Here is a 27,960-nt window from a genome sequence, read left to right as displayed (position 1 = left end):
TAATATTTACCAACTATCCATTTTTTAAATCTTTCTCAACTTTGATGGAAAATAAAAAAAAAATATAATTTTCTATATTTGCCATATTTTCAAAATAAGTTCTTTGATTATTCCTTTACCAAATGCAAAAATCTCCAGCTTCCCGTCCTTGCCCCATTTTTTGCTAGAGGTAAAATTTTTAAAAAAGACATGTTTTCAAAAATGACATTAACCGTGAAAAACCCACCAAAATAATTAGTTTTTAATCTTTTCTGGAATAATTTTAAATCATAAAAGCTTTATTTTACTTCCCATAAAATGGATTTTTCCACAAATTTCAACTTTGCTAACCCATAAGTAGGCACCTGAAAGGCGTAGAACCATTTTCAAACACTCATTTCATAGGCTAACCAAATTATATATCATAGTGCTTTTAAATTTTTTGATTATCTCATTTGGTTCAAATGTTATGATTTTTGCAACGAAAAAACCCAAATGGCGCCACTGTGCGTCGTTTGTATTTTGTTGGTTCGGTTTCACGTATTACACCGTTCAACAAAAAGAGAAAAAATCTTTAGACACGAACCGGATGATATGCGTCTAAAACTATAAATTAAATGGAGCAAAACTGCGTCCTTTTTGACTTCAAAATTTCAAAGAAGTACATTTTTTCAAAAAATATTTGAAAATACTTCTGCTTAACCAACAATGCAACAAAAGAACAAGAAGAGTTGTAAAATATTTTGTATTATTTTTATCTTATACAGTCAAAAGATGTCAAAAATGCCCTTTAAAATGTGTATGTCCTTTAAAAACCTTTAAGATTGCCAATAAAATCCTTTTAAAAAAATAGTGCGTTAAAGACTCGAATATTCTATACTACATCCCAAACTTTCATCCTTTATAAATGTAGAGTTCAAATTAAAATATTAAAAAAATGTTGATTTGTATACAAAAAAGTTGTGTTAAGAAAAGTGCATGTTTATACGCATAGCGATGTCCGTCCGTCCGTCTGTCCGTCCATATAAACCTTGTAATCAAACTAATGGTCGCAATTTTAAAGATAATTTGGCAAAATTTTACACAAACCTTTATATCTCCCCAATAAAACGAAATATTTCACAACTCTTCTTGATCATTTGACACCAAATTTGGCATAGTAGGATAAGTATTGTAAAACATTTTTTGAAAAATATGCTCCTTTGAAATTTTTAAGTCCTTTTAAAAGTAAACAGAATCACGAAATAAAAAACTGAGAACGCAGTTTGGCTCCATTTAATCTCTTATTTCAGACTTATATCGTCTGGTTCGTATTTAATATTGAGTGTAGTACGGTGTTAGAGACCAACAATAGTCTCCCAGTATGTTTTTTTCCCAAAATCCTTGATAATTTCTTTCAATTTTCATTAAATCTTGGTGAGCACGCTCACTTGACTCTGTCCAAAGTACTGGAATTAAAAAATCGAAACAGATCTTCTTGCCATTTGACCACTTGTATAACACGGTTCTGTAACTATTGCAAAACATTGTCGGTGTCCACGGTTTTTCCAAGTTTCTGACAGAAAAACCAAAATATTATAAATATCCATATTTTAATGATTCTGTTTAGATTGAATCAGTAACACACGATCTGCTAGTATTATGAAGATTTATAATGAATATGGGATTCTGTCAAATCAATAATTGTAAAATTATAGTGTTTTACAGTATTGCCAGCATGCGATAAAAAAATTAACAAGACATGAAGCCCAGATTCGAATTCTGCGCACCCAGATTAGTTAAAAAAAAAACATGGTTCGTTTCTGCAGTCAATTTTTTTTCCAAATTTGAAGTCCAGTATTATCAAACATCTATTTTGCGCCATTTATTCACTATAGTCGGGTTTTTATTCAATTAATTTCGATACTATTAGCGAAGTCGATGAAGTAAAGAGGAAGGAGATCAGAAGAAGAGAGGTGATGAGAATATTATGCGGATATTAGGTAACTCCGTGGAGTATTAATTGATTATTTGGAAAATTGTTCATTGTATATAATAACCACAGTATATAATAAAGAAGATTTTGCCATAATTTCATATAATTTTTGTGAAAATTTTTCATAAAAAATATTTAAAAATGTTCTAATCTAATTAATTTTTAACAATAAACAATTTTTAATATCAAAACGTTCATAAAATGGATTATTCATTACTTTACTCTCATAATCTACTTCAGAACGTTTCATGTAATAGACATCTGAACATGAATAACCGAAATCACATTGTTTGCAATCATCTTGACCCATCAGACACTTGTTGATTAAAGTAGTGGCCTCAGCAATGTTTGATACTGTAAGATTTTCGGTTGTGTAGCTGCAATCTAAGGCCTGTCTTATGTTTTCATTACCGGAACATTTGGAAGCAGCCATTTGTGTGGCAAAAATCTTTTGATTATTGATGGTTTGAACTTGAGCCAGATTTACCTAGGAATAAATATAAGAAATGTTATTAAATTTTAAAACTTACCACATCTGTAATACACATGGTATAGTTTAAAGCCAATGCAGCATATTTCTTTTCACAATTGGCAATGCCCCTATTAAAGTCTTCCTTATAATAACTTTCCAAGAAATGTCTGGTGTTGAATGGATTTGCCATTAGGTTTGGAAGTCTCTTGCTGGCTGTTTTAATACAACCATTCATTTTGGTTTCAGTATTAGCGATTGTGGGTATCGAGGAACGATATTTGGTGATGCATTTTTTACTCAAATCACTTAAAACTTCTAAAGCATTTAATTTATTGTCAGTTTGATCTAGAGTCTTGACCAACAAGTCAAGCTTTATATTGATCGTATTAAGACTGGCAGTATATGTTTGGTTAAACATTTCCAATTGTTTGTCGAATTCTTCAATATTTTCTACATGCTGTTGTTCAACCACTTTAATGTAATTGTTGGAATGATGTGAGGAATTGTTGATGGAATTGGTGTTATTGAAGGTTACAAGTTGTTCCTTTAAATAATAGTTAGAAACAGTTTCAAAAGGGTTTGCTTATATTTAAAATATTCCCATATTTACCTCTGCTTTTACCATAGACGCAGCTATAATTATAAATAATAATGAGATTATTATTTTGTACATTTTTGAAATTTAGAACGTTATTAATAACGTTTGTTTCCTACAAAAGTCTTTTAATAACTGAGCTACCTTGATATTAGCTCGTTACTTTTTTATATTAAAATTATTTAACAAAATATTTTCTATCAGAGTTTTTATTAGCGATAAAGCTGTCTTTCATTTTAGGTTTTCTGTGAAAATAATTTTCGATTAACAATTTAATACTTTAGTTTTGTCGATTTAAATCAATATAAAAAACATATTAAATAATTTTGTTTTAATTTTAAGTGTTTCACTATCAAATCTCTAAGATAGCGATATTGACTAATTCAATACAATAAGACGTCATAGAAATTGTGGTCTGCTCGTTTATTTGCTATGATTGGTAAAGGTAAAGTTTGTTAAATTCGTTTGTGACTTCTACATTTTTCATTTGCAACCCCATGAAATATATATTCTTAGCGGAGTGGATATAGCCATGTACAACCAAATGCTGAAATCAAATTTCAGTAGCCCCTAAATAACTTACTTACATATCAGTGTTTGATCACTCAAAAATATGTTGATTATGCGGTAATTCTGATCAAATTTCGCAGAAATTTGGTGTAAGTACACCGAAATTGTGCTTTAAAGTATAATGAAAATCGGTCAAAATTTGTCCCTAGTCCACATACAGAAAATGTCCTTAACATTCATAATTATAAACTAGTTTTATATGAACTTAAATTATTCTACCAACTTTTCATTCAATCATTTCATAATTGCCCTTGCCCCAATATAACCCCTATATTAGAAAACAAGTAAGAAAGTATGGTCGGTCAAGCCCGGCCATATTATACCCTACACTAAGTAAATAAACAAAAATATTTTTCTTTTAAAATTTCAATAATTTATATTCGTGAGTGGTTTTCGGAAGAAAGCCTTATATGGGAGCTATGACTAATTATGTACCGATCATAATAAAATTTGGTGACATGAATTCCATATATATAAAACTTATTTGCAGCAAAACTTGTATAGATATCTATATAAATTAAATATAAAGTCCAATTTCGGGAGGACATTTATATGGAGGCTAGGTGAAATAATGGACCGATATGAGCCAGTTTCAATAGGCTTGGTCCTTGGGCCGAAAATATTATATGTACCAAATTTTATCGCAATATCATCAAAATTGCGACCTATACTTTGCGCACAAAGTTTACATGGACAGCTAGCCAGCCAGACGGACGGACATCGTATAATCGACTCAGAAAGTGACTCTGGGTACTTTAAGGTGGGTGCTAGACTAATAATTTTCCTATTATATTCGAATTGATACCCAATCGTATACCCACCACTATAAATATAGGATAGTACATTCTGGGTTCATATAACATTCTAAGCCGATCTAGCTATGTCCATCCATCAGCTGATGACATGATATGGGATGACTATTTCCCCAAATATTCTTCGCTGAAATATTTACTAATGAAAATGTACAAAATCGGTCTATTAGAACCAGAGTTATGGATCAAAATGAGAGACAACATAGAAAGTAGTTGATATTTTACATTCGATTACAAAATGATGTACAAACCGAGAAATATTATAATTTTTTGACCGATCGATCACACCGCGTAACTTATATAATGCTTTTAAAGATATTTATAGTTCAATTTTTAAATTTTTATAAATATCCAAACATTTTTCTATAACTATGCTCTTATTTATAAAAACTCCAACAATTAATGTTTGTAATAAAGTGGTTTCACTTTATTAAGGGTTTTTATATTTGATTATAAATTTTTGCTAAATTATAACTGGTTCAAACAAGGTAGTTGTCGCCCTCAGTGTTCGTCCTCAGTTTTGCTAGTCACAGTAGCCTTAAGGTGTTCCTGTGTCTGAACAATTATTATTTTAGTATTCTTTATTTTTAAAGAAAACTCCCGCTTTTATTTGTATTTCTCAGTTGCTTGTTCAGAAACAGACTATCGTTATCGTTAATATCAACAGGCCCTAACTCTTCTTTTTTTAATCGAGATTTTTTTCAGCATACATGAGCTGACCATTTATCGAAATAAACAAAAATCTGGGCTTACAAAAAAACACGACTTAGGGCCTTTGTATATTAATGTAACGCTATAGTGACTTTATCATTAAAATTTTTAAATTATCGAAGAGTGTTTCAAGTTTATTTACAAATTATAAATATATTTATTGAAATTTATCTGCTATGTAATTGTTACCCGCCTCACAGTGTTGCTAATTTTGAAATTGCGGCCAAAAGTCTTTTTTATTTTGCCGCCAAATTTTAGTTTTAAATACTCATCTTAATGTAAACACCTGAGAACCTCAGAAGCCAAAAATTCAGGTCTCTATGTAAACATTTTCCCTACAAACAGGGTGATTCAATATGCACCTTTTTATTATCTGATTGAAAAGTAGGATTTTCTAATAAATTTTGAAAATTCAATCGCTTATAACTGTTTATTTGCAAAAGGAATTTTTATGAAGTAAACGGTTTTTGTTAAAATGGTTTCATATCTTTTATTTCAATGTAGATATATGTTACCACCACTTTTGAAATCGCTTCCATATTATTTTTAAAAATGGGTTAAATTTTACATAAATTTAAGGTTTGATGGAATAGAACCTTAGGGAATTCCTAATATTTCGTAAAAAGCCTAAAGTACGTACTCTCTCCTTTATTAGCATACCTATTTCGTTTTGCGCTTTTTTGATCTTTTTGAGCTTGATAAAATTTTCTGACTCAAGTATGATGCCGCCATACAGGGCACACTTAGAAAGGTGACTGCATCACTACAACAATACAAAAACAACAGGTACTTTGTTTTTGTTAAAAAGTAGGTGAACTGTCAAAGTTGCCTGTTGTTGTTTTTGCTTTTGGGTTTGTTGTATTTTTCGCCGCAACAACCACAAGTGAATTGAAAATTCAAACTGAATAAAAAAATAATCAGCTGTTTCATCGCAGTCACCTTTCTAAGTGTGCCCTGACCGCCATATATGCTGTATAGTATAAATGCATTCTTGTGAATATAGTATAGGTCGCAATTTTGAAGATATTTTTTGGGCCCACCGACGAAGCCTATTGATACTGGCTGAAATCGGTCCATTATTTCACCTAGTCCCCATACGAAAGTCCTCCCGAAATTGGACTTTATCCATCATAAATGTTTAATTAAAATAGGTATCTACACAAAATTCCTTTCCAAATAAGTTTTATATACATATACGGAAGTCGATTTAATGACGATCGGTTCATAATTAGTCATACCTTCCATATAAATCTCTTAAAAATGTTGGTAGCTACACAAAATTCAACACAAATAACTTTCATGTATACATAAATCACATGACCTAATTTCATGGCGATCGGTCCATAATTAGTCATAGCTCCCATATAAGGCCCTCTACCGAAAATCTTTCACGAAAATAAATTATTTAAATTTTAAAGAAAAATGATTTTGCTCATTTTCTTAGTTTAGGGTATTATATTGTCGGGCTTGACGGACCATACTTTTATACTTCTTATTATTATAATTCTTTACTACTATTATCATCATTTATTAAATTTTATTGGAAAATAAAATATTTCTTATAAAACTTTTCTAAAAAAATTCAAAATTTTTTTTAATTTTTTTTAATTATTCGACAAAAATATGGACACAGAAAGGTTTTTATGTTATACAATACAATAAATACTAAATTTTTTGTTATAAATTTCATACGCAAATTGCAAAAAAAAAAATCTTACTTATATTATGGCTAATAATTCTTCAGAAAATAACTATCACTTTTCTAGACATCATAACTACATTCCGCCACAACCTAATATACAAATTAATATACCAAAATAAGGGTAAACAAGTCACCTATCAAACAAAAAAACCGCATTAAAAAATTCCGCCTGTGTCAAAAGTTATAGAGTTTTGGCCGGTATTTTTAAATTTGCAACACAAGTAATTACATTTTTTCAAATATATCCCTCAAAAAAACTTTGAATCTATATTAAATCCAAATTTTCGAAATTCTGCAAAAATTTTAATTTTTTATGGCCAAGAAAAAAAAATATTGTCGTATTCAAATATATTCGAATTCCGATTCGTTCGTTTTTGTTTGTTTTGCTGTGAAACCGGTTTTAGTAATTTCATGTTTTATCATAAATATATTTGATGATAATGTATTTTACTAATAATAATTTCACATGATTGTAATAGAATTTTTCATGTATTGAACAAAAATATCCGTTTTGCGTTAAAATTTATTGGAAATTATGCAATGTGGTTTTCAAAAGTACCTACCAAAATCGGTATTGCAATAAAACTAACAATTAGTTTATACAATTACCAGTGTAGCGTAGCATGTGGTCAGGAAAGTCCGATACTACTTTCCAAAACTATTCTCTGTTACAGTTGTAATTTTCGTATGAACCATGTGTACGTATGTGCAATATTAATCAGAAATAACAAGTATACTCTAGAACATAGATGCGCAAAAATAAATTCTCTCACCAATACACTTACTCTCCCCTACACATTCAATTCTTTATTTTATTCAGTGCACCTACAAACACACAAATACAAAAACTGAAAAAATAAAGAAAAAGTTATATACCAGTGCTCATGCGTATTCCTAGTTGTCTCGTTGAGTGGACAACGACTAATAAAATGTAAGAGCATAAGAATACGTGTGATTTGATTTTCCACAATTGTGGTATGGGCATGTCTGCCCATATCTGCTCTAGAATAATATGGTACTCTGTCATATTTTCGATATGTATTAGAGAACTTTTCAGTTTAAAAAGTATTAGATAAAAATATTAGAATGAAAATATAAATATGGGGCTTTCATTTCAAGTGAACCAACTTTTGAAATCAATGTCTTTTTTCAACAAGATCGGTCGAAAACTCTCTGAGTTAGAGGGGGTCAAAGTTTGACATTTTGGTCAAGCAGGTGTTTTTTCTTATCCATGTAACTTATTACCTATTGTTCTTAGCAAAATGTGTCCCAAGTAGTTTAGATAACTCTTTCTTCAATCTTTCGAAAAAAAAAATATTTAAAAAAAAATAAAAAAAAATTTATATTTTTTTTCCGAAATCAAAAACTTTTTTGACTTTTTTTGCAAAATCAAAAACTTTGTTGACTTTTTTTTCAAAATGGACCCTTTTTGCATTCTTTTGAGCAAAAAAAATTTTTAGAAAAAGAGCCCATATTGGAAAAAAAATATTACAAAATATTTATTTTGATAGATATCCCACTCGCATCCCACTAAGGGACTAACAATATCTTAGAGGAATGGAAATAAGCTTTCTTTTGACTAAAAACAAATTTTAAAAAAATTTCCGATTTAAAAAAATTCGAATTTGCAAAAAAAAGTCTAGAATTGTAAGGCTTGAGTTAAAAAATGTTTATTTTGATAGATATCCCACTCGCATCATTCTAAACGACTAAAAGGGTCTTCAAGGAAAATATCTAAGCTTTTGTTTGAGCTAAAAAAAGAAAATAAAAAGGGTCCATTTTGAAAAAAAAAGTCAACAAAGTTTTTGATTTTGCGAAAAAAATCCAAAATTGTATGTTTTGAGTTACAAAATATTTATTTTGATAGATATCCCACTCGCATCCCACTAAGCGACCAAATAGGTGTTCAAGGAAAATATCTAAGCTTTATTTTAATAAAAAAAAGGACCCATTAAAAAAAAAAAGTCAAAAAAGTTTTTGATTTTTTATTTTTTTTTAAATATTTCTTTTTCGAAAGATTGAAGAAATAGCTATCTAAACTATTTGGGACACATTTTGCTAAGAACAATATATAAATTTAAAATTTTTACATTTTTGTAAATTTGATAAGGAGTAAATTATTACTCGCAAACTATTATCGATAATTGGATGATTTTTGTTGCTATGTTGGTAGGATAATAGTCCTTAAGAACTGGTATGATTGGTCACTGTACCATTTGTACTTTTTTCTCAGGTACTATATTTTAGTAAAATTTTAATTTCAGTGGAATAAATGTGCTTAGGGCCAAAATGGGTTAAACAAGTTTTACTGCCAAAAAGGCCAAAGTGTTGTCTTTAAAACCATATATACTTATTGACCTATTTTGATATGTTTGTTGAACACTTTTTACATTTGAATGAAATTACTCCGAATTTGGCGCAAAGTACAAGTCGAATGATGATTGTTTTGTAACGTAAGGTGGCTGGTGGTTTAATCGCGCGCGCTATGTTTGTTATTGTTAGTGCAGTTAGTTAGAACAGTAGTTGGGAAAGTGAAAAAAGTACTATATTTTAACTTTTTTCATACTTGTATCTCAGCTTACTAATTTTAAGACACACAGACCATTAAAAATATTTAGAAACAGTTTTAAAATATATATTAGATATTAAGTACAGTAGTTTTCGCTTACAGTTGCACAATTTTTGTGGACTATAAGCGAATTAGGACTATGTATAAGCGTATTTCTTTTCTATCTGATATAATACACATTTTGGACTATATTTGTGTACTTTCTGCAATAAAACCACTTTTTTAAAACAAAATAAAAGATTGATTAAAATATAATCAAATATTGATTTAAATAAAATCAATAGTTAAAACAAAAACCTTTATATAATATGCAATTCAAATGCTTAAAAAACTTATTGCAATAAAAATAAAAACAACTTAAATAAATTGCGAATTGTTGAACGTATTTAAAAGAATTCTGTAATCTTAGATTGTTTTTATTTTTAAAGAAGATTTTACAATAAATTATTGTATTTTTCCGAAGCCACATCGTTCAAAATATCACCATCACTCAAGATTCCATAACAAATAAGTTCGTTATCAGAGTTGATTTTATGAAATTTTTTTCTATATAATATTAGTTATGCATGCAAAGATAATTTGGCCTTTAAACGAAAATGGACTATAGGTGAAGTGGACTTTAGAACAAAATAATTTGTATGAAATTTTAAAGAAACATCCTTTTTTGGCCTTTAAGCGGAATGGAATATAAGCGAAAAGTACTGTAATGTTGAAATATACTTTTCTGCTACGTCGACCTGATTCATGGATATTTGGCTTTGATGTAGATTCGGCTGGTTGGCCGGCCGAAGCAAGTAATGCTTTGGTGACAACATGATTTTCTTTTATAGCGTTCGAGCATCATTTCGGTCACGTCTTTTAAGGTCTGTCGGCTTCAATTGTAATCAGTTGTGTCCGCTACAGGTTCCACGTCATGGTCTGGTCTGATTTCAGCAGCTCATAATAATACGACCCTTTTGATCCCACCAAATACAGAGAATTTCCATAGCGCCATGGATATTTGGCTATGGTGTCGATTCCACTGGTTGGCCGGATATCTTACATTTCGGGTTATAGGAATGGATCCATTTTTTATCGCAAGTAATGATTCGGTGCAAAAATTATTTTCTTTTATAGCGTTAAGTATCATATCCGACATGCAAAATTGTCTTTCAAGGTTTCTCGATTTCCATTCGTATGGTACCCAATTTAAATGCATCTTCCTGCTTTGAAATTGCAGTTTAAGAAGCTCCCAAAGCTGAAAGCTAATTTTGACTCCAATTCTTCATCGAGAAATCCCGAAAGATTACATAAATAGCTATCTAAACTATTTGGGACACACTTTGCTAAGAACAATAGGTAATATGTTACATGGATAAGAAAAAACACCTGCTTGACCAAAATGTCAAACTTTGACCCCTCTAACTCAGAGAGTTCTCGACCGATCTTGTTGAAAAAAAAACCTTGGTGCAAATTTCATTCCGATCGGAAGACATCGATTTCAAAAGTTGGTTCACTTGACATGAAATGCCCCATATATCTGTCAAGAGTCTTTCATTAAGCGCTTCTTGTCTTTAAATTTAAATAAAACAAAGCGTCGATACACAAAAAATGTCAATCTCGGTGGACAGTTAACATTACTTCACTTGAGATGACCACGCCCTCAAATCGCTCATGCAGAATGTTCAATGTGGCATGAGATGTGTGATTTTGTTGCGAAAGGCCGAGTTCTTGTATGCGATTCGAAATCGACTGCTTCATGTTCTCAAGTACACCCTTGCATTTCGACATCGTATGTGTGTTGATTAATTATTTACTGAACCAGTGGACTCAAATGTAGCTCACCAATATTTCCGTTATCAACTGATAAATTTCGGAAGTACCTATTCGACAACCTTTTATATGTTATTATATTTATAGCTTCAAAATTTATTAACATTAATTAAAATTCAATAAACATTTTTCTAATTATTTATAATATTCAACATTAAACAATCTGTTGCATCATAACGTCTATAAAATGGATTATTCATTACTTTACTGCTGTGGTTTATTTCAGAACGATACATGTAAAAAACTTCTGAACAAGTATTTGCACCATTACATTGTTGGCAAACATCTTGACCTTGTAAGCACCTATTAATCAAAGTATTGGCCTCAGCGATGGCAGAGATTGTATTAGTTTCAGTGGTATAACTGCAATCCAAAGCTTGTTTTATATTGGCATTGGCGGAACACTGAGCTGCATCCATTTGAATGGCGAATGTCTTTTGACTGCTGATGGTATAAGTGTCAGTGTCGGCAGCCTAAAATTAATTAACAGAATTTGTTGATCAAATAAAATTCCTTAAAATTTTATAAACTTTAACTTACCACTTTTGTAACACACATGGTATAATTCATAGGTAATGTGTTATAGGAACTTTTGCATCTAGTAATGGATGATTCAAAATTATTCTTGTAATAGCTATCCAAGTAGTTTCTGGTATAAAGAGCATTAGACAACAAGCTATTAAGTTTAACGCTGGCTGTGCTAATGCAACTGTTGATTTTTGTTTTAGTATCGGTGATAGTGGGTATTGAAGAACGATATTTGTTGACACATTTTTTACTCAAATCACTTAGAACTTCTAAGGGTTTTAATTTATTTTCGTTTTGAACAAGACTATCGACCAACATGTCCAATTGTATGCTGATAGTATCAAGACTGGCGGTATAAGTTAGTTTAACTAAATCCATTTGTGTATCATAATCTTGGATAACTTTAGCATGCTGTTGTCTATTCATATTGATATAGTCATCGATATGAAGTGTAGAATTGTTGTTGGCAACTTGTTGAAGCTTTAAGAGCAAAGAAAACAATTTAATATAAATGTTATTTTTGTCTAGTATTCCCATAATATTTACCTGTCCATTTGCCACAGCCGCCAATGCTATTAGCAATATTACCGAATTAAATTTGTACATTTTTATACAGTTGATCGTTTCGAAATTCTGAATATTGTTTATTCTTAACGAAAGTCGTTAGAGAACTAAACTACCTTGGCAGTAGTTGTTTACCTTTTTATATTCAAAAATATATTTTGTTAAATTACTTATCATTGATATCAGTATGAAAGAGTCTTAGATTATATTAGCATTTCCAGTGAAAATTGTGTTCTAGTTTTTGGTGATTTTCTTTGACTTATCAGTCGATATGTTTGACAAGAATTCAATTAAATAATTCACGTAGTTTTTCGTATTTCATAGATTTATTTTGATTAATTAATCTATTATTAATTAGGGATATTGTTAAAAAAAATCATTTTAAGAATTTCTATATTTATAACGTAGATTAAAACACTTATAACAGAAAACTATTAAGTGTTTTGATTTGCGCTCGTTTTACGATTAATTGATTAAATAATTTATTTAAAATGACTAAGAGTGCCGTGTAATTTTTTTAGTAATCTTAAAAAATTATGTGGAATGAAATTGGTGCTTTTTTAAATGAACGTATCAATTATATAATTTTAGGAAAGTTTTTACAAGAAAATACTAATAGGAATATGATGGAGTATGAATAAGAATTCATTGAAAGAAACTTAATTAATTTTATTAACACTTTTCCAAATATAGAGTAGCTACTTTTTGGTGCTGAGTAGAGTAGAGGTAAAGACAAATAGTTCTCCACACTATTTCGGTCCACCACACTTATATCCAAAAAGTTTTTCTCTTTTCTTTGAAAATCTTTTCGTAGTTATTCTCTGTAACCATAGCTAGTTTCTGCTAAGGTGCTTGGAAAGACATTCAGATGGGAATAAAATTGATATGCAATAATAATAATTGAACATCTATCTTGCACCAATTCTCAATGTTCACTAAAGTCATGTTTTTATTCTGAGGTCGCTAATTGGAACCGGAGAAACGCGACGCAATTCTAAACACTATTTTCAAATATTAAAATATATTTGTATTGATTATCATTTAATTGTTTAATTGGTGGTTATAAACATTTTCATATTAATGACGCAAGTCGAAGTACAAGCGACGAGACTTCAAAGCCATGCTACACAAACTGAAAAAAAACTACACAACTTCAAAATCACAGAAATTTTACAAAAACTACGAAACGAAACAGACCGAAGCAACGCAAACCGGGGTATTGGTGTATTACAAATATTCGTAAAAATTTTGGTATTGAAGATCAGCAAAATCGGTCCGTATATTGCTAAGACATGAGCAAAAAACCAACACAACTATTTTTCTAGACAATATGCTGCTCCAGATTTGTCAGCATCGCTGAGTGTTAATCAATGGAGAACCATACAAAGCTGATAAAAGCGTTCCGTTACGGGCTACCTACAGATGTAATCTCTCTAGCTCCATTTTGGAGCCATCCGTAAAGATACTTAAACTGAAAACCATTACTAAAAGTACATTTTTTCATATAAATTCATTTAAAAATTTAAGCTACTGTATTTTACCATATAAATTGAAATTGATTCCACTGTGTTCTGTTTTCTATTTACTAAAATTTTTATATGAAAAAACGTATTTTTAATAACATTTTTCTTTATAACTCCTGAACTAATCGAGTCTGGAAATTATTTTACACTAACATAGTAGAGAGTTTAGGTGTCCTCATACCATGTTCTTTATTAATTTTTAACACCGCGATCTTTGATAATTTTTACATTGAAATATATACTCCGAAAATTTACCTTTAACCTTTTGGTAGTAAACAATTTTATTCAAACCATTTTAAGGACAATATCATTGACTTTAAAATCGAATCAAAAATTATGTTGGACCTTGAGGGCCTCATTTTATAAAACGAAACGTTTGGAAGCGTAAGCAATTTGTATGAAGGATACTGGGAAAATGGTTTGAAACTTGAATATTTTCCATACAAATTTTTTTTAACGTTTGTCGTTTCGTTTTACAAAATGAGGCCCTGAGTTTTTCAATTTTCAAATCGCTATATTTTTGAAATGGAATGGGTTTCCGATGATTGATTGATTTGTTGAACCCTTTGGAACCGTAATATGTGTGGTCAATTTCATTAATATCGAAGTTGTCAAATCCAAAAATAGCTGTTTTCTGTCCGTTTTGATATGGATTCTCCCACGAATTTCGATAACAGGACGATCTTAGTATAAAAAAAAAAAACATAAAATTGTTATATGTTCTTAAAAAAAGTTTTTTTTTAATAAAAAAAGAGTTAAGTCACCTTTTCGCCCCAAAAAACAGCAAATATTTACTATTTTTTGAATTTTTATATTGCTCTGAAATCGTTTGTATATTATTGGTAATTTAGTTGTCTAACTAAAAAAAACGACTCCATTCGGTCCAAAAGTACGCCCTATATTTTTAAAAAAGCGGACCAAGTTATGGCAAAATTTTAAAATTTAAATTTTGAAATGCCTATAACTTGGAAATTATAAGAGATAAATAGCACACGCAAGATTTAGACGAACGCTTTCCAAAAATATAAAAATCTCTGAACATGTCAAATTTTACATTTTGAGCCCCCATAGCGCCGCCACTGGATCATTTGTAGGGCCCATTTAAATAACTCGAATACTCCTTGGCTCCGCCCACGTCAAATTTTATTCTGATTGGACCAGCCGTTTAGAAATGCCAGATTTATTTCCAAAAATGTAGATTCTGCCCCACTGTGCATTATAGTTATTTGTTTGTATAAGTATTTATTTACAAATTTGGTGTCTTTGGTGATCCCCACTGAAAGTTTACAACAAAAATATTCGTAGAATATTTTAATCCTTAAATGTCATTTTGATTATCTCGAAGAAAGGGTAAAATTTACCCATAAAGAGAGGAGCTAGAGGGTTAAGATCGCCCACAAAAATGATCCTCATAATATTATCCAAGACAACTCTGACAGTAAGAATTCTCATAAATATTAATTTACATTTTTTTTTTCATTTAGTATAATGCTTTATTCGACGAAAAAAGAGAAAACTTTGACAGACTGTAAAAAAAACTCAGCTGGACTATAAGTTTATTCTACAAAAGTAATATACTCAGCATGCCCTTTCAGAATTAGTCTTAATTTGTTGGACAATATAATTATATTGTAAGTATAATTATCCAAAAAGTCGCTTCACGTAAACTTAATTTTTTGTCGTAAAATATAGTGGCATGCTACGATTAAAAAGATCTGGTCAACACACGGAGATATATAGGAATTTACATGTCATCATACTTGACATTTGTACATATGTAGAGTGGAATAGATTTTGCGAAAATAAGAGTAGCTGGAAAATAATTTGGTCTTTTTCATGTTCCGAAGTATAGTTGGTCAAGCCGGACCATATGTTTGTTATAAAAAGGTTTCTTTTAAAATATATATGATAGCTACGAATTTTTATATACCGATCGTCACAAAATTTGGTGAACCGAACTCGCGGTTTGTATATAATCTGAATAATTAAGATATCTCTAACCAAATTCAATAGACAATTTTTTCGAATTGTCTTTGAAATTGCAAGCTTTACATGGACCGAATATTTGGAATATTTTATTCTAATAATTCCTTTCACTAAATCAAATATTTTTCCTTTCCAATTCGTCATATTTAAATAAAAAACATGGAAGAATTTTTTAACAAATACGACATTGCACAGTGGTTTAGAAACTTTTTTTTTTTGAAAATAATTAGGTATCTTCGGAATTATTGGTATATTGTTGTGAAATTTCACATGGTTTGAGCTGAGGTGATTATGAGTTGATTTACGTTTGCTCAGCTTCCTAGCAATAATGGTAGTGCCCCTCAGTCACCTCGGGTCTTAATTTTTTTTTAAAAATTCGCCAAAAATGCATTTATGATCCGAATGAGCTGAAATTTTAAATGTAAATAGTCCTTGAGAAGGTCGCTTACAAGTGTAGGTTATATCTATTAGTTGATGAGATATTCAGGTTTGTTTATTTATTTTTAATTTTGCTCGATCTTTTTATGGTTTTTTAGATATGGCGGACCTAAGGAGGGTCGAAATTTATTTTTAAAACATCACCTATATTGGCGATAAAATTCTAAATAAAATAAAAGAAACTTGCTTACAGTTATCTGTTCTCTAAAAAATGTTATACGCATCCAAAGTTATACGCTTCCCAAAAAAGCCCATATAATTTTTCTTTTGTAGAAAAAAATTTTATTCGGGACTATATAGAATTTTTATATGATCCGGAAAGATAACTTAATGAAGAAGCGTGTAAAGAAAAATTATGCTCACTTAAGTGAGTATAACCCCATATGTTTCTTAAATACCTACTAAGTATTTTTACTATCATACAGTAAATAACTTCACAATAGGCACTTTTCTAAAAAAAAACTCAGTTTTTGGAACACATTTTCCCCGTTTTAGGAATTTCAGTATTTAAAAATAAAAAAATTCAAAAATTGTAATGCCATTGATTTAATGACATTTGAGTCTAGGTTCCAAATTGTTTATGTTATCTTTTTAATTTTTTATTCAATATTATATTTTTTTAGTTTTTAATGTAAATGAAGTCCCAAAATTTTATAACATTATTTAATTTTACTAAAATATTAATCCTCAAGTTACAATGTTTTCAACAGTATCAAATACTTATAGAAAAAGCCTTTATTTACTCCTCAGAAGTTCCACAAACCTTGCCCCCTTTGACAAATTTGTACATTTTTTCATATACTTGTAAGCATATTTTTTGCAGACTCTTCCATTCGAAATCACCTCAGCTCAAACCATGTGAAATTTCGTAACAATATCTCTAATAGTTCCCAAGATATCGAATTATTTAAAAAAAAAGTTTCTAAACCACAACAACAAAGTGAGACAATGTCGATCAGCGATATTTGTTCGAAAAAGTCGTTGTCGATTTGTTCTTGCTGTCCCTTATATGTCGTCGAAGAATATACATTGTCATTGAGGATGTTTTGAAGACGTAGCCAAATGGATTGTTCTAAATTTTAGAATAGAAATAGAAAATTAGAATCTAAAACAAAAGTCCATAATTTACAATTAAAACACATACATTTTTAATAACATGTGAATTTTGAATAACAAATTTTTTTATTTATTTTTTATTAGAAAAAAAAAACATTATTTTTGTTAATAATACAAATTAACTAATTAACAATTTTCAACAGTAAACACTTAGTCAGATCGTAACGTTCATAGAAAACATTTTTCATTAAAGGATTGTTATAATCGACTTCGTAACGTTTTAAATAGGTAATATTTGGACATGAAAAACCTTGATTACATGGTTTGCACTCATCTTGACTCTGCAAGCATCTATTGATCAAAGTATTGGCCTCAGCTAGGGAGGAGGTAGTTTGATTTTGTGTCGAATAATTGCACTGTAAAGCCGTTTGGATATTTCGGTTAGCGTTAACTTGTGCAGTTTTCATTTGTGCATCAAACACCTTACGATTAGAGACTGTATAAGCATTTGCGCTGGATATCTGAAAGTTTTAAAATCGTAACATTTTAGAAAATAATTTATCATAGATATTTGTGTTTCTAAACTTACCGCATTTAAAACACATGTGTTGTAATCGCCAGGTTGTACCTTACAACTTTGTAGATTACCCTCAAAGTTATATTTGTAGTAGCTGTCCAAACTGGTTCTGGTTTGAAAGGCTTCTATTACCAAACCATCAGTTTGGCTGCTGGCAGTAACCAAACACATATTAATTGTTTGTTTGGTAAGAATCACATTGGGTAGTTTTGAACGATATTTGTTGATACAATTTTTACTTGAATCACTTAAAACTTCAAGGGTATTTAAACGTTTTTCTGTCTGGCCTATGCTATCGACTAACATAACAAGACGTTTGGGGATGACTTGCAGACTAGCGGTGTAGGTTTTCTTAAGAGTTTCCATTTGCTTATCATAATCTCGTATGTTTTGGGCATACTGTTGCCTATTCTGATCTATGAATCCATCGATGTTATTGCTATTGTTCTGTTGTTGGACCTTCAAGTAAATATTTTCAAGTTTAATTTGATATTAAAAAGTTCTTTACACTCTAGAGTTGTTTCAATTTACCTGACCACTCGCCACAACTACAATCAGAGATAATAGAGCCACTAATTTGTACATAATTTCAAATCGCTAATAGGTTAGTTTGTTCTTTACAGTGGCTTGTTGATTACTAAAACAAATTAATAATAGTTTGTTCACTTTATACACAAAACAAAATATTAAACAAATTGTTTCTATTGGTTAATTTTGCTGAGGTAGATATCTTTATCATGGATTTGAATTTTTCGTGTGAAATTTGTTTACCTTGTCTTATCAGTAAAACATTTAAATTTGCACTTAAATACACGTGTTTAAGAATGTAATTTTGAAAATAAAAATATGTATTTGAAAAGTATTTTTTTTATTTATAAACAAAATTAAATAGAATATCAAATGATGGATTTGAAGGTTTATTTAGCATTGTTGTCATATACATATTTTGTTAGTCTTCGCATATCTTTTTTTAATGATATGTTTTATTAATAGTGTCTGGTTTGTTTTGACATTTGTTAAGTAATCAGTTACAAAATATTCACATCAATACATATATCAAGCCAAGTGGTCGGTGCTGTATGGAGTCGGCGGCCAAAAATACTTCCAGTGTAGGTATCAACTTGTAATTTCGGTCACGGCTTTATAAATATGTCAGAACTGTTTAATAATAAAATGGGAGTGTTTGATGACTCATACCCACCCCCTACCATACCTTAGCATCCAAATTCACCACAACGCTCAGTGCGAGGTTATGACATTCTAGTTAATCAAAATTTCATATCTCGGTAATAAATAATAGTACATTTATAACTTTTGGTACAATATATAATAAGGATATTACACAAATTTTTTTCAAAAATGGGCGTAATTGTACAACTTCCACACCCACTCCCCATATAAGTGAAACTATAAACTTTTTAAAATTGATAAAAAATTAAAAATCAATAAGAATTCTTACTAAATAAATTGCAAACTAAATCTGGGTGTGGTCATGTGAGTTTAATAAAATCGACTCCTTTTAGGCAAGCCAATCAGAATATGTATTTTGAACTTTTGTTTTTATACGATTGTATTTTTACCAAAATTTTGAAATTTTTTTGCAATTATAATTTGAGCGTGTTTCTAAATTACTTTCTTCAAATGTGTAGCCCTCATTTTTAATATAGTTTTTCACGACATCCTTCACTTTTCGAGCTTTTTCAGCATTTTAAGCACCAAATATCAAAAATATGTGAGCGCGAAAGTTTGCAATTATAAGATGTGACTACTGCAAAAGCAATTTATAATAAGGACCAAATTCATAAAGTAAAAATATTAAAAGTCCGTGGAAAAGAAAAAAACAAACACAATTCTTTACATGCATAACAATAACAAAGCAACGCGAACATAAACTAACAAAACACCTCACAAAAATTCAAAGTTGGACATAGAAAACAACGAGGCCGCTTTGGTGTATGGGACATAAATCAAAGAGATGCAAAAGGATGCAGCTGAAATTTCCAATTTTAGAATCTTGGAATATTAACTAATAAATCAGAAAAAATCAGGGGGAAACACAACTGAAACTCTAGTTGAAATTGAAATATATGGACGAACGAACACTAAAAATGACACTGGGCAAATATTAATTTTATAAAAAATACACAAGAAGCTAAACACATTGTAATTATCTTAAAATTAAGTTAATACCTTCCAATTCAATATTCATTTTGATTTATTTCAAAAAAACATTTTTTATATGGTTTTAATTAATTTAAAGTTGCGCTTAATTTTCCACTTTTTCACTCTGCAAAAACCAACTGTCAACATGCTCTCACTTTTGAAGCTATTCCTGAAGAGTATAGTTGGAATAAAACAAAGACAACTGTAAATTTTAAAACCTTGTTTTTATAAGAAATAGTGATGACACATTTGGTGACAAACTTATCACTTTGTTTTTTTTATTTTTGGCCTATGGGATCGACCAGTTTGCATTGGAGCAAAATATGTGTTCTGGTAAGCAATTTCATATTCAGAGTTCATCAACACAACTGCATAGTTGGAAAGATTAAACTCCAATAATTTTTGCTGGTTAGCATTCTCGTTCCGATTTGAATGACTTCCAAATATTCCGGTAATGAAACATAAGACAGGCCTTAGGTTACATTTTATGGACGTTCTGATATTAAAATTAATTAGATTAGAACATTTTTAAATATTTTTTAATAAAAGTGTTCACAAAAATAAATGAAATTAAAAAAAAAATCTTCTTTATTATATGCAGTGGTTGACAATACAATTAAAACTTTTCCAATTCATCAATTAATAGGTAAAAATCCAAATAAATTCTGAAATTTGTATTTTAGTATTTTAAGAGTACATATTATTATTAGAGCCTGACAGATTTAGCCATAAATCAATTAATATTTTTTTACGTTTTTCAATAAGAGTAATTCATAATATATATTTGTTTACGTTGCTCATAACTTTTATTTTCGATTTATATGTTTTTAAAAGGACCAAAGCAACAAAGTGCAAAGTAAACAATATTTATAACTCCTGCTTTTGGCAAAATGTTTATACCCTACACCACCATAGTGTGCAGATGTTTGTAACGCCCAAAAATATTAGTCTAACACCTACCTTAATGTATACTGATCGACTCAGAATCACTTTCTGAGTCTATTAAACGATGTCCGTCCGTCTGGCTTGTCGGCTGGCTGGCTGACCATGTCGCAATTTTGAAGATATTTCTATAAAATTTGGTATATATTATTTTTTCGGCCCAAGGACGGAGCCTATTCAGACTGGCAGAAATCCGTCCATTATTTCACGTAGCCCCCATACAAATGTCCTCCCGAAATTGGACTTTAACAGTCATAAATGTTTAATTTATATATGTATCATCACAAGTTTTGCTCCAAATAATACGAAATTTATGTCACCAAATTTTATTATAATCGGTCCATAATTAGTCATAGCTCCCATATAAGACCCTCATCCGAAAATCACTTTAACTGCATAAATCTCCTAAAAATGTTCGTATAAACATAAAACGAAAATAACTTTCATATAGACATAAATAACACAACCAAATTTCATTGTGGGAGAAATCAACAATTTAGTGGCGCTAAATAAAAAAAAAAATGTTCGCATATTTGATTTATTGTTATGTAGTTTCAATCTATAGTTGTAGCTGTACTTAAAAATAATAACTTCAGTGGTATTGGCAACTATTTAAATGTAAAAATTTGTTCAGAAATTTTTTTTATGAAGAATTGTTTTTAAAGTTGTTATTAAGCAGGATAGTATAAGGTTTTCTTTAAGTTGTATTTTTACTTTTTTATGTAGATGGAATATGGGGCTTGGTAAATCAGCAAAATAAAAATATATTTTCCGCTATTTGTGATAACCAATGGCCATATTGTTATAGAATTTTTTTTTTACTTTTTGAATTTTCGGAAGGTTTCCAGTTACTAATGCTGTGAGATGCAGTTCTAATTTTATTTATCAATATCAAGGCTATATTATAGACTACATATGGTGAAACACTTAGCTGCGAAAAAGTGCGAGGTGAATTTATATAATTTTTTTAAGAAATTATCGTTGGGACGATGTAAAATCTCGTACTAAATTCGGTCCTTATTTTTTTAAGATTGTATATAAGAAGTGTTATTGGTAATTACATTATATAACAATTAAATTTATGTAATTCCAAGTTGATAAAAACAAATGCCCATATATCAAATTTGACATAAAATTATGAGTCCTTTTGAATATGGTAGTGCTTTATTTAGATTAAAAATATAACATTTGCAAAGCGTTTTATGTCAATATTAATATATTTATTTTAATGCTGTGTTATATCTACATTGTCCAGAACTTCATCTGCAAGCTATAAAAAGTGGAACCGTTATCGAAAGATGTTAGGCAACTTTTGTTGGATCCATTACTTCCTAGTGATTCATCAAACTCTCAAGACGACTAATTTAAATAAATTTTAAAAATCTCATAATAAAAATTCACAAAATTGTAACAAGTGTTAGTTAGCTTAATTACTGTTTATTTTCTTGTTTAATTAAAACTAAATTATTTATAATAATTAAATAAAATCATTTCATAACTAATAATTGTTATTCGTTTTTAAAAATAAACTTATTAATAAAACTAAAAAGTTTAATTTTATATGAATATTTCGACATTTGCCGGCAATAGGGTAAATGTCCAAAATCTATAGATTTAAATAGTTACTTGCTATAAATAAAATTACTTATAAAATTTAAATTTTTTGAAAGTTATATTAAAATAATTTCTTACAATTGAAAATAGTATAGAATTTCTTCCGAGGTAATGTAGTTTAGGAGCCTCTCCCGCTCATTCTATTGAAGTAGCAGTACCCATTTTGCATTACTTTAATATATTTCAATATAAATGAAATTAATTTGGCCAAACGTTTAGAAGATACGAATTTAATTCCACTAAATTAGGGTTTTCTCCCACTGTGCGATCGGTCCAAAATTAGTCATAGCTCCCATAAAGGGCCCACAATATCTTTCAAAAATATCTTTAACGATTATAAATCTGTTAAAAATGTTGGTATAAACATAAACTTAAAATAACTATAACAAATAACTTTCATATAGACATAAATAACATGATCTAATTTCATGGCGATTGGTCCATAATTAGTCATAGCTCCCATCATAGCACTCTTTCAAAAATCATTCACGAAAATAAATTAATGAAATTTTAAAAGAAAAATGATTTCGCTCATTTACTTAGTGTAGGGTATTATATGTTTTTACTTCTTTTACCTAAAATTTTGTATAAATATATTGAGGTTTTGGTATATGATCTCCACGTACTTCTTAATTGGTCCCTCAAGGGAAGACGGATGGTCCCCCTTCTACCCTACTCCATCTAAAACTATCATTTCAAAATAATACAATTACAGCTTGTGGCACGTTCTGGAATTTAGAGTGCCTTTATTAGGATTAGCAAATTAAAATTTAAAGTACCCCAAAAATTTAGCATGAAAAAAAATTAGTTCAAATTTAACTAAAAATCACTAATATCCAAATTTGCTATCGAAGATAAAATAGTAGAGATTTTTAGTTAAATTTGAACTATTTTTTTTTCAAGCTAAATTTTTAGGGTACTTTAAAATAAAATTCATAATTAATGCGAAATTAACCCTAGGCTCTCTTTTGATGTGTCTTATTTCTGACATTCTGGTTGAATTTTCTGTTTTGGTGTATTCAGGGACTTATAGTAAAATTTCACTGGTAATATTTTTTCTGAACATTTTAACCCCCTAAATCCCTGTTTTAATTGTGTTTTTTGCTTTCTTTAAAAGAAGGACAAAAAAGATCCATGTCTTGAGGATTTAGAGGGTTAACATATTCTACAAAAATGTTCTCCGTAACATTTTACATAAATTTGATGAACACATTTTATATCTAAAATAAAAGGATCACATGTTTTCTTAATCCGATATTGGTTTTTCTAAAATTTTTTATCAATTTCTGTACCAAAAACTTCACATTTACCTTAATATAAAAAAACGATGTCAAATTTAAATTAGAAATGAATGTAAAGAATAGCGCGGGTCGAATCGCCCAAGTAACAAAGAAAATCGTACTCTAATGATCAAAATAAGAAACTTTGCCCAAGGAACCATATTTCTAAAATTAATTCTGATGTTCGTTATTTTGACCCAAAGGTCAAATTTTGAAAAATCCCACTTTGACCCATTTAAAGTACCCCACTCAAGTCTAAATGTATGCCCGACCCCCACTAAGTGGCACATCTCTAGAGCTCCCCTGAAATCCCCTGGAGGGTCACCATACAAAAATTTCAAAAAATCACAATTTTTGGCACTTTACATGATTATGAATTGTGTATAAATTTTGTTTATAGAGCGTATGATAAATATAAATGTGATGTAGGCAATAGATAATATTAATCATAAGTCTATGAGAATCAGCATCGCTTTATTTTTAAGATTTAGTTTAAACTTTAACCCTCCGTTAGTCGCAATCATTTTCAATTGAGATTAGTCGCAATGTATCGATTTGATATCAATAAAGAAGAAGCCGCGTTTAAAAAATAATTTCTTAACTTTTTATTTCGTAAACATAAAAACAATATTAAATTGAAAGTATTTAATAGAGTAATCAAAATAAAATTTCAGTAAAAAAATATATTTTTATCAAAAAATAGCTTCAAAATTAGAGCATTTAAAAAAATCAACCAGATCGGTTGCGACTAGGGTTCCTACACGGGAAAAATTTCCAGGGAATTCCCGGGAATATTTTTTCGGTAATTTTCGGGAAATGTTTGTAGGGAATTTTCGGGAATTTCTTCATAAGTTTTCTTCTAAAATTTTCTGATTCGTTTCGATGGCCAAATTTGTTGCGAATTGAATCATTCTATTATATCCATAGATTTTTTCGGTTCTAGCAACAGATAGTCAGTTGGCAAAGAAGTATTACGGTTGCAATAACCGAATTTTTTCACTCAACTCAAGCCACAGCAGAAAAATTTGGTTATTAAGAATGAATCTAATTTAAAGTTTATGCTCTTAAAGGAATTAAGATGCCTAACATTACAACTTTTAGGGATATTCAATGAATATTATTCGTATTTAGAGAAAGTAATAATAATAAAGTGATTTAAATTTGTTTATCTACAATCAGATATGAAAAATGTCTCTGACTGCGCATGTTTTATAGATTTAAGATAGTCGAAATTCGAAATTTTTAATTAAACAAAGAATTTATTGATTTTATACAGATTAAAACTACGACTGTGGCAATACCGATAAAATGCCACTATTAAATTAGAAACCCTTATAAAGGCTGGACCAACATTGTACAACCAAATATAGTTATTTTATACTTCTTTTAAAAACCTGATACAAATATAAGTCAATTTATTCGAAAACAATTTTCTGGTTTTTGGTTTAATTTAGTGTTAAAAAATTCCCGGGAATTCACGGGAATGAAACGATTTTTTAATTTCCTCCCGGGATAGAAAAAAGTCAGGGAAATTAGGAACCCTAGTTTCGACTAACGGAGGGTTAAACTAACACAACTTTTGCTCGCAATGAGCGAAATGATTTAGCGTGCTTAAGTAGCGGAAAATATGCTTAGTCAAATTCTACAATTTTTTTAAATTTGACCTTTGGGTCAAAATAAGGAACTTGGGCTAAGAAACTTTGCTCCGTAGACACGATTTTCCTTGTCACTTGGGCGATTTTTTTGCGTCCCTACAAATCGACGCACCCTAATGAAGAACTTAAAATTAAATCAATCGGAATAAACACTACGGAATTGAAACCACCCTAAACAAAATGTGTGACAGGCCTGAATATTGTGCTTCAAGACATTTTCATTCGTTTTTGTTTAAGATTTTTTTATTGATCTCATATAATAAAACACAACGGTTTGAAAGTTAAGCAAATTTTCAATGGCGAATACTGTAATTTTGTTTAATTTTTGAAATTTTAATGAGCTGCTTAATATGAATACATAGGAGAACAGTTTGAAACTTGGGAAGTATTTATGATTTATATATAGCAAGAATGTTTTTGAAAATTTATAAATTTTTTTTAATTAACTTTCAACATTACGCAATCATTAAGATCAGTTTGTCCATAAAATGGATTATTAATTACTTTACTGTCACCATCTATTTCAGAACGTTCCATGTAATAGACATCTGCACACGTATATTCCAGACATGGTTTGCAATTATCTTGACCCACCATACAATTGTTAATAAAAGCAGTGGCCCTTGCAATTTCTGTAATTGTAAGATGTTCGATGGCGTAACTGCAATCCAAAGCTACTTTTATAGTGGCCGCAGCGATACACTCAACTTGAGCCATTTCATCTTCAAACGTCTTTTGACTAATCAAAGTTTTGGTAGTAGTGTCAGCTACCTAAGATAAATAGAGTATTTAGTAGCATTTCATGGTAAAATAACAAATAAATAAATTGAATTGAATTGTATAGAACAATTCTTAAACTTACCACATTTGTAATACAACTGGAGTAGTTTCCATGAAATTTGCCAAATTCCCTTTCACAGTTTAAAATATTATTTTCAAATGTGTTTTTGTAAAAGTTTTCCAAGTCGTTTCTGGTGTTAATAGCTGAAACCAATATAGTAGGCAGTTTGTAACTGGCTGTATTAATGCAATCCGCTATTAGATTTTTGGTAGATGTGACAGTGGGTATCGAATAACGATATTTGCTGACACATGTTTTGCTTAATTCACTTATAACTACTAAAGGATTCAATTTTGCATCAGTTTGAACAAGAGATTTAACTAGCAGGTCAAGTTTCTTATTAATGATATCAAGACTTGCGTCATAGGACTGTTTAAATATTTCAATTTCTTTATCGATTTCGTCAATATCTTTTTCATGCTGTTGTCTATTCAGGTTGAGGTAAGCGTCCATGTGTACTGCAGATGAGTTGGTAACAGTATCGGTGGAAAACAGTGGTATAATATGGTACTTTAAAAACAAATAAAAAGGTAATTATATATGAAAAATACAATACAAAACATTTCAAAGGATTTATATCAAAAATTTTCCCTAAATTAAGTCATTAAATTTAAAACAAAACCTTAAAAATTTACCTCTCCTTTTACCACAGCCACCGCTAACATCAGAAATACTAACGCAACTATTTTAGGCATCCTTTAAATCGAAATTTTCTTTAAGAAGTTCTTAATAGTGTTTGTACTGTTCTAAAGACTTTGGAAAACTAAACTGATTTTGATGTAGATCGCCACTCTTTAAAAAATATATTTTATTAGTTTTCTGAAATATTACTCATTTGAAGTTTTTTCTGTGAAAATTTAATTTTTCGCTTGGCTTTTCGATTTAATTTTTTTTTTTAATTTAACATTGACTTCTGTTTTGCCATTGATAGATTTTTTCATGGTAATTTAGGTATAATTAATCCATTTTTCACCGCGGCTACTTTAAAGTAACAATATTTAAAAAAGAAATTGCCTAAATTCTATTATGTAACGGTTTAATTTTTTAATTATTTTTTTAATAATTGATCTATCTAACGTACAGAAATATAATTCAAAATTCCTATCATTAATTTAAGTTAAACAAAGTAAGTGTGTGATATCATAGAAATTTTGTATTCGTCTGAAAGGCCCATCGACGTCATTATTTATGTAATATACCATCGTTCGCAAATACGCTTAATGGGGCGCATCCAAAATGTCCAATTTTCCATGACCAATGTCAAAAGCTGTCAGGCACTTAGTTCAGGCAAACACATTAGAATATAAAGGAACAAACTTGTTCATTTTATTATTGCAAACAAACATAATCTATCAGTAGTCATCCAAAATTCGCCAATTGTTATTGTTGACGTACCAATTCATCATGAAATGGACCAATTCATCGCTGAATATATTTTTTTGATGAAAAACTAACAGAACATCCATTTTAATAAAACAATTTTATAATATGCACCTGTTCATGTTGATTTGACAAAACAAACAGAATAATTTACAGCCGAAAATAATTATGAAAATTTGTGACCACTCACTAAGTTCACCAAAAATTTAATTTTCA

At 29.6% G+C, this 27,960-nt stretch overlaps 4 protein-coding genes across 4 annotated transcripts; all 4 read right to left on the bottom strand.

The window, feature by feature from the left end:
- Window positions 1–2,105: 2,105 nt before the first annotated feature.
- On the bottom strand, window positions 2,106–3,051 carry LOC135951883 (uncharacterized). The gene is made up of 3 exons (XM_065501632.1): window positions 3,037–3,051; window positions 2,485–2,970; window positions 2,106–2,441 (listed from the first exon to the last, which is right to left on the bottom strand). The coding sequence occupies exons 1-3, from the start codon at window positions 3,049–3,051 to the stop codon at window positions 2,106–2,108; spliced, it is 837 nt and encodes a 278-aa protein (XP_065357704.1).
- An 8,277-nt stretch (window positions 3,052–11,328) lies between these two features.
- On the bottom strand, window positions 11,329–12,331 carry LOC135951874 (uncharacterized). Its single transcript, XM_065501622.1, has 3 exons — window positions 12,272–12,331; window positions 11,738–12,205; window positions 11,329–11,670 (listed from the first exon to the last, which is right to left on the bottom strand). Exons 1-3 carry the CDS (start codon window positions 12,329–12,331, stop codon window positions 11,329–11,331), a joined length of 870 nt encoding a protein of 289 aa, XP_065357694.1.
- A 5,143-nt stretch (window positions 12,332–17,474) lies between these two features.
- Window positions 17,475–18,485, bottom strand: LOC135951869 (uncharacterized). The gene is made up of 3 exons (XM_065501608.1): window positions 18,401–18,485; window positions 17,882–18,328; window positions 17,475–17,813 (listed from the first exon to the last, which is right to left on the bottom strand). The coding sequence occupies exons 1-3, from the start codon at window positions 18,452–18,454 to the stop codon at window positions 17,475–17,477; spliced, it is 840 nt and encodes a 279-aa protein (XP_065357680.1). The 5' UTR covers window positions 18,455–18,485.
- Window positions 18,486–25,825: 7,340 nt separating this feature from the next.
- Window positions 25,826–27,143, bottom strand: LOC135950704 (uncharacterized). The gene is made up of 3 exons (XM_065500236.1): window positions 27,000–27,143; window positions 26,386–26,874; window positions 25,826–26,294 (listed from the first exon to the last, which is right to left on the bottom strand). Exons 1-3 carry the CDS (start codon window positions 27,057–27,059, stop codon window positions 25,962–25,964), a joined length of 882 nt encoding a protein of 293 aa, XP_065356308.1. The 5' UTR covers window positions 27,060–27,143; the 3' UTR covers window positions 25,826–25,961.
- Window positions 27,144–27,960: the final 817 nt, after the last annotated feature.

This window comes from Calliphora vicina, chromosome 1 (genome assembly GCF_958450345.1).
Source record: "Calliphora vicina chromosome 1, idCalVici1.1, whole genome shotgun sequence".
In the NCBI taxonomy this organism is placed as follows: domain Eukaryota; kingdom Metazoa; phylum Arthropoda; class Insecta; order Diptera; family Calliphoridae; genus Calliphora; species Calliphora vicina.
This window is presented reverse-complemented; position numbering and strand designations above follow the sequence as displayed.

What these genes read in the sequence shown, in the direction of transcription:
- LOC135951883 (XM_065501632.1), bottom strand. An exon ending in CCATGTGTATTACAGATGTG is followed by an intron (nt 2,442 to 2,484) that starts GTAAGTTTTAAA and finishes ATTTATTCCTAG; the next exon opens with GTAAATCTGGCTCAAGTTCA.
- LOC135951869 (XM_065501608.1), bottom strand. Translation starts at nt 18,454, where the DNA reads ATGTACAAATTAGTGGCTCTATTATCTCTGATTGTAGTTGTGGCGAGT. An exon ending in TAGTTGTGGCGAGTGGTCAG is followed by an intron (nt 18,329 to 18,400) that starts GTAAATTGAAAC and finishes ATTTACTTGAAG; the next exon opens with GTCCAACAACAGAACAATAG. An exon ending in ACACATGTGTTTTAAATGCG is followed by an intron (nt 17,814 to 17,881) that starts GTAAGTTTAGAA and finishes TAAAACTTTCAG; the next exon opens with ATATCCAGCGCAAATGCTTA.
- LOC135951874 (XM_065501622.1), bottom strand. Translation starts at nt 12,331, where the DNA reads ATGTACAAATTTAATTCGGTAATATTGCTAATAGCATTGGCGGCTGTG. An exon ending in CGGCTGTGGCAAATGGACAG is followed by an intron (nt 12,206 to 12,271) that starts GTAAATATTATG and finishes TTGCTCTTAAAG; the next exon opens with CTTCAACAAGTTGCCAACAA. An exon ending in CCATGTGTGTTACAAAAGTG is followed by an intron (nt 11,671 to 11,737) that starts GTAAGTTAAAGT and finishes AATTAATTTTAG; the next exon opens with GCTGCCGACACTGACACTTA.
- LOC135950704 (XM_065500236.1), bottom strand. Translation starts at nt 27,059, where the DNA reads ATGCCTAAAATAGTTGCGTTAGTATTTCTGATGTTAGCGGTGGCTGTG. An exon ending in TGGCTGTGGTAAAAGGAGAG is followed by an intron (nt 26,875 to 26,999) that starts GTAAATTTTTAA and finishes TTGTTTTTAAAG; the next exon opens with TACCATATTATACCACTGTT. An exon ending in CCAGTTGTATTACAAATGTG is followed by an intron (nt 26,295 to 26,385) that starts GTAAGTTTAAGA and finishes TATTTATCTTAG; the next exon opens with GTAGCTGACACTACTACCAA.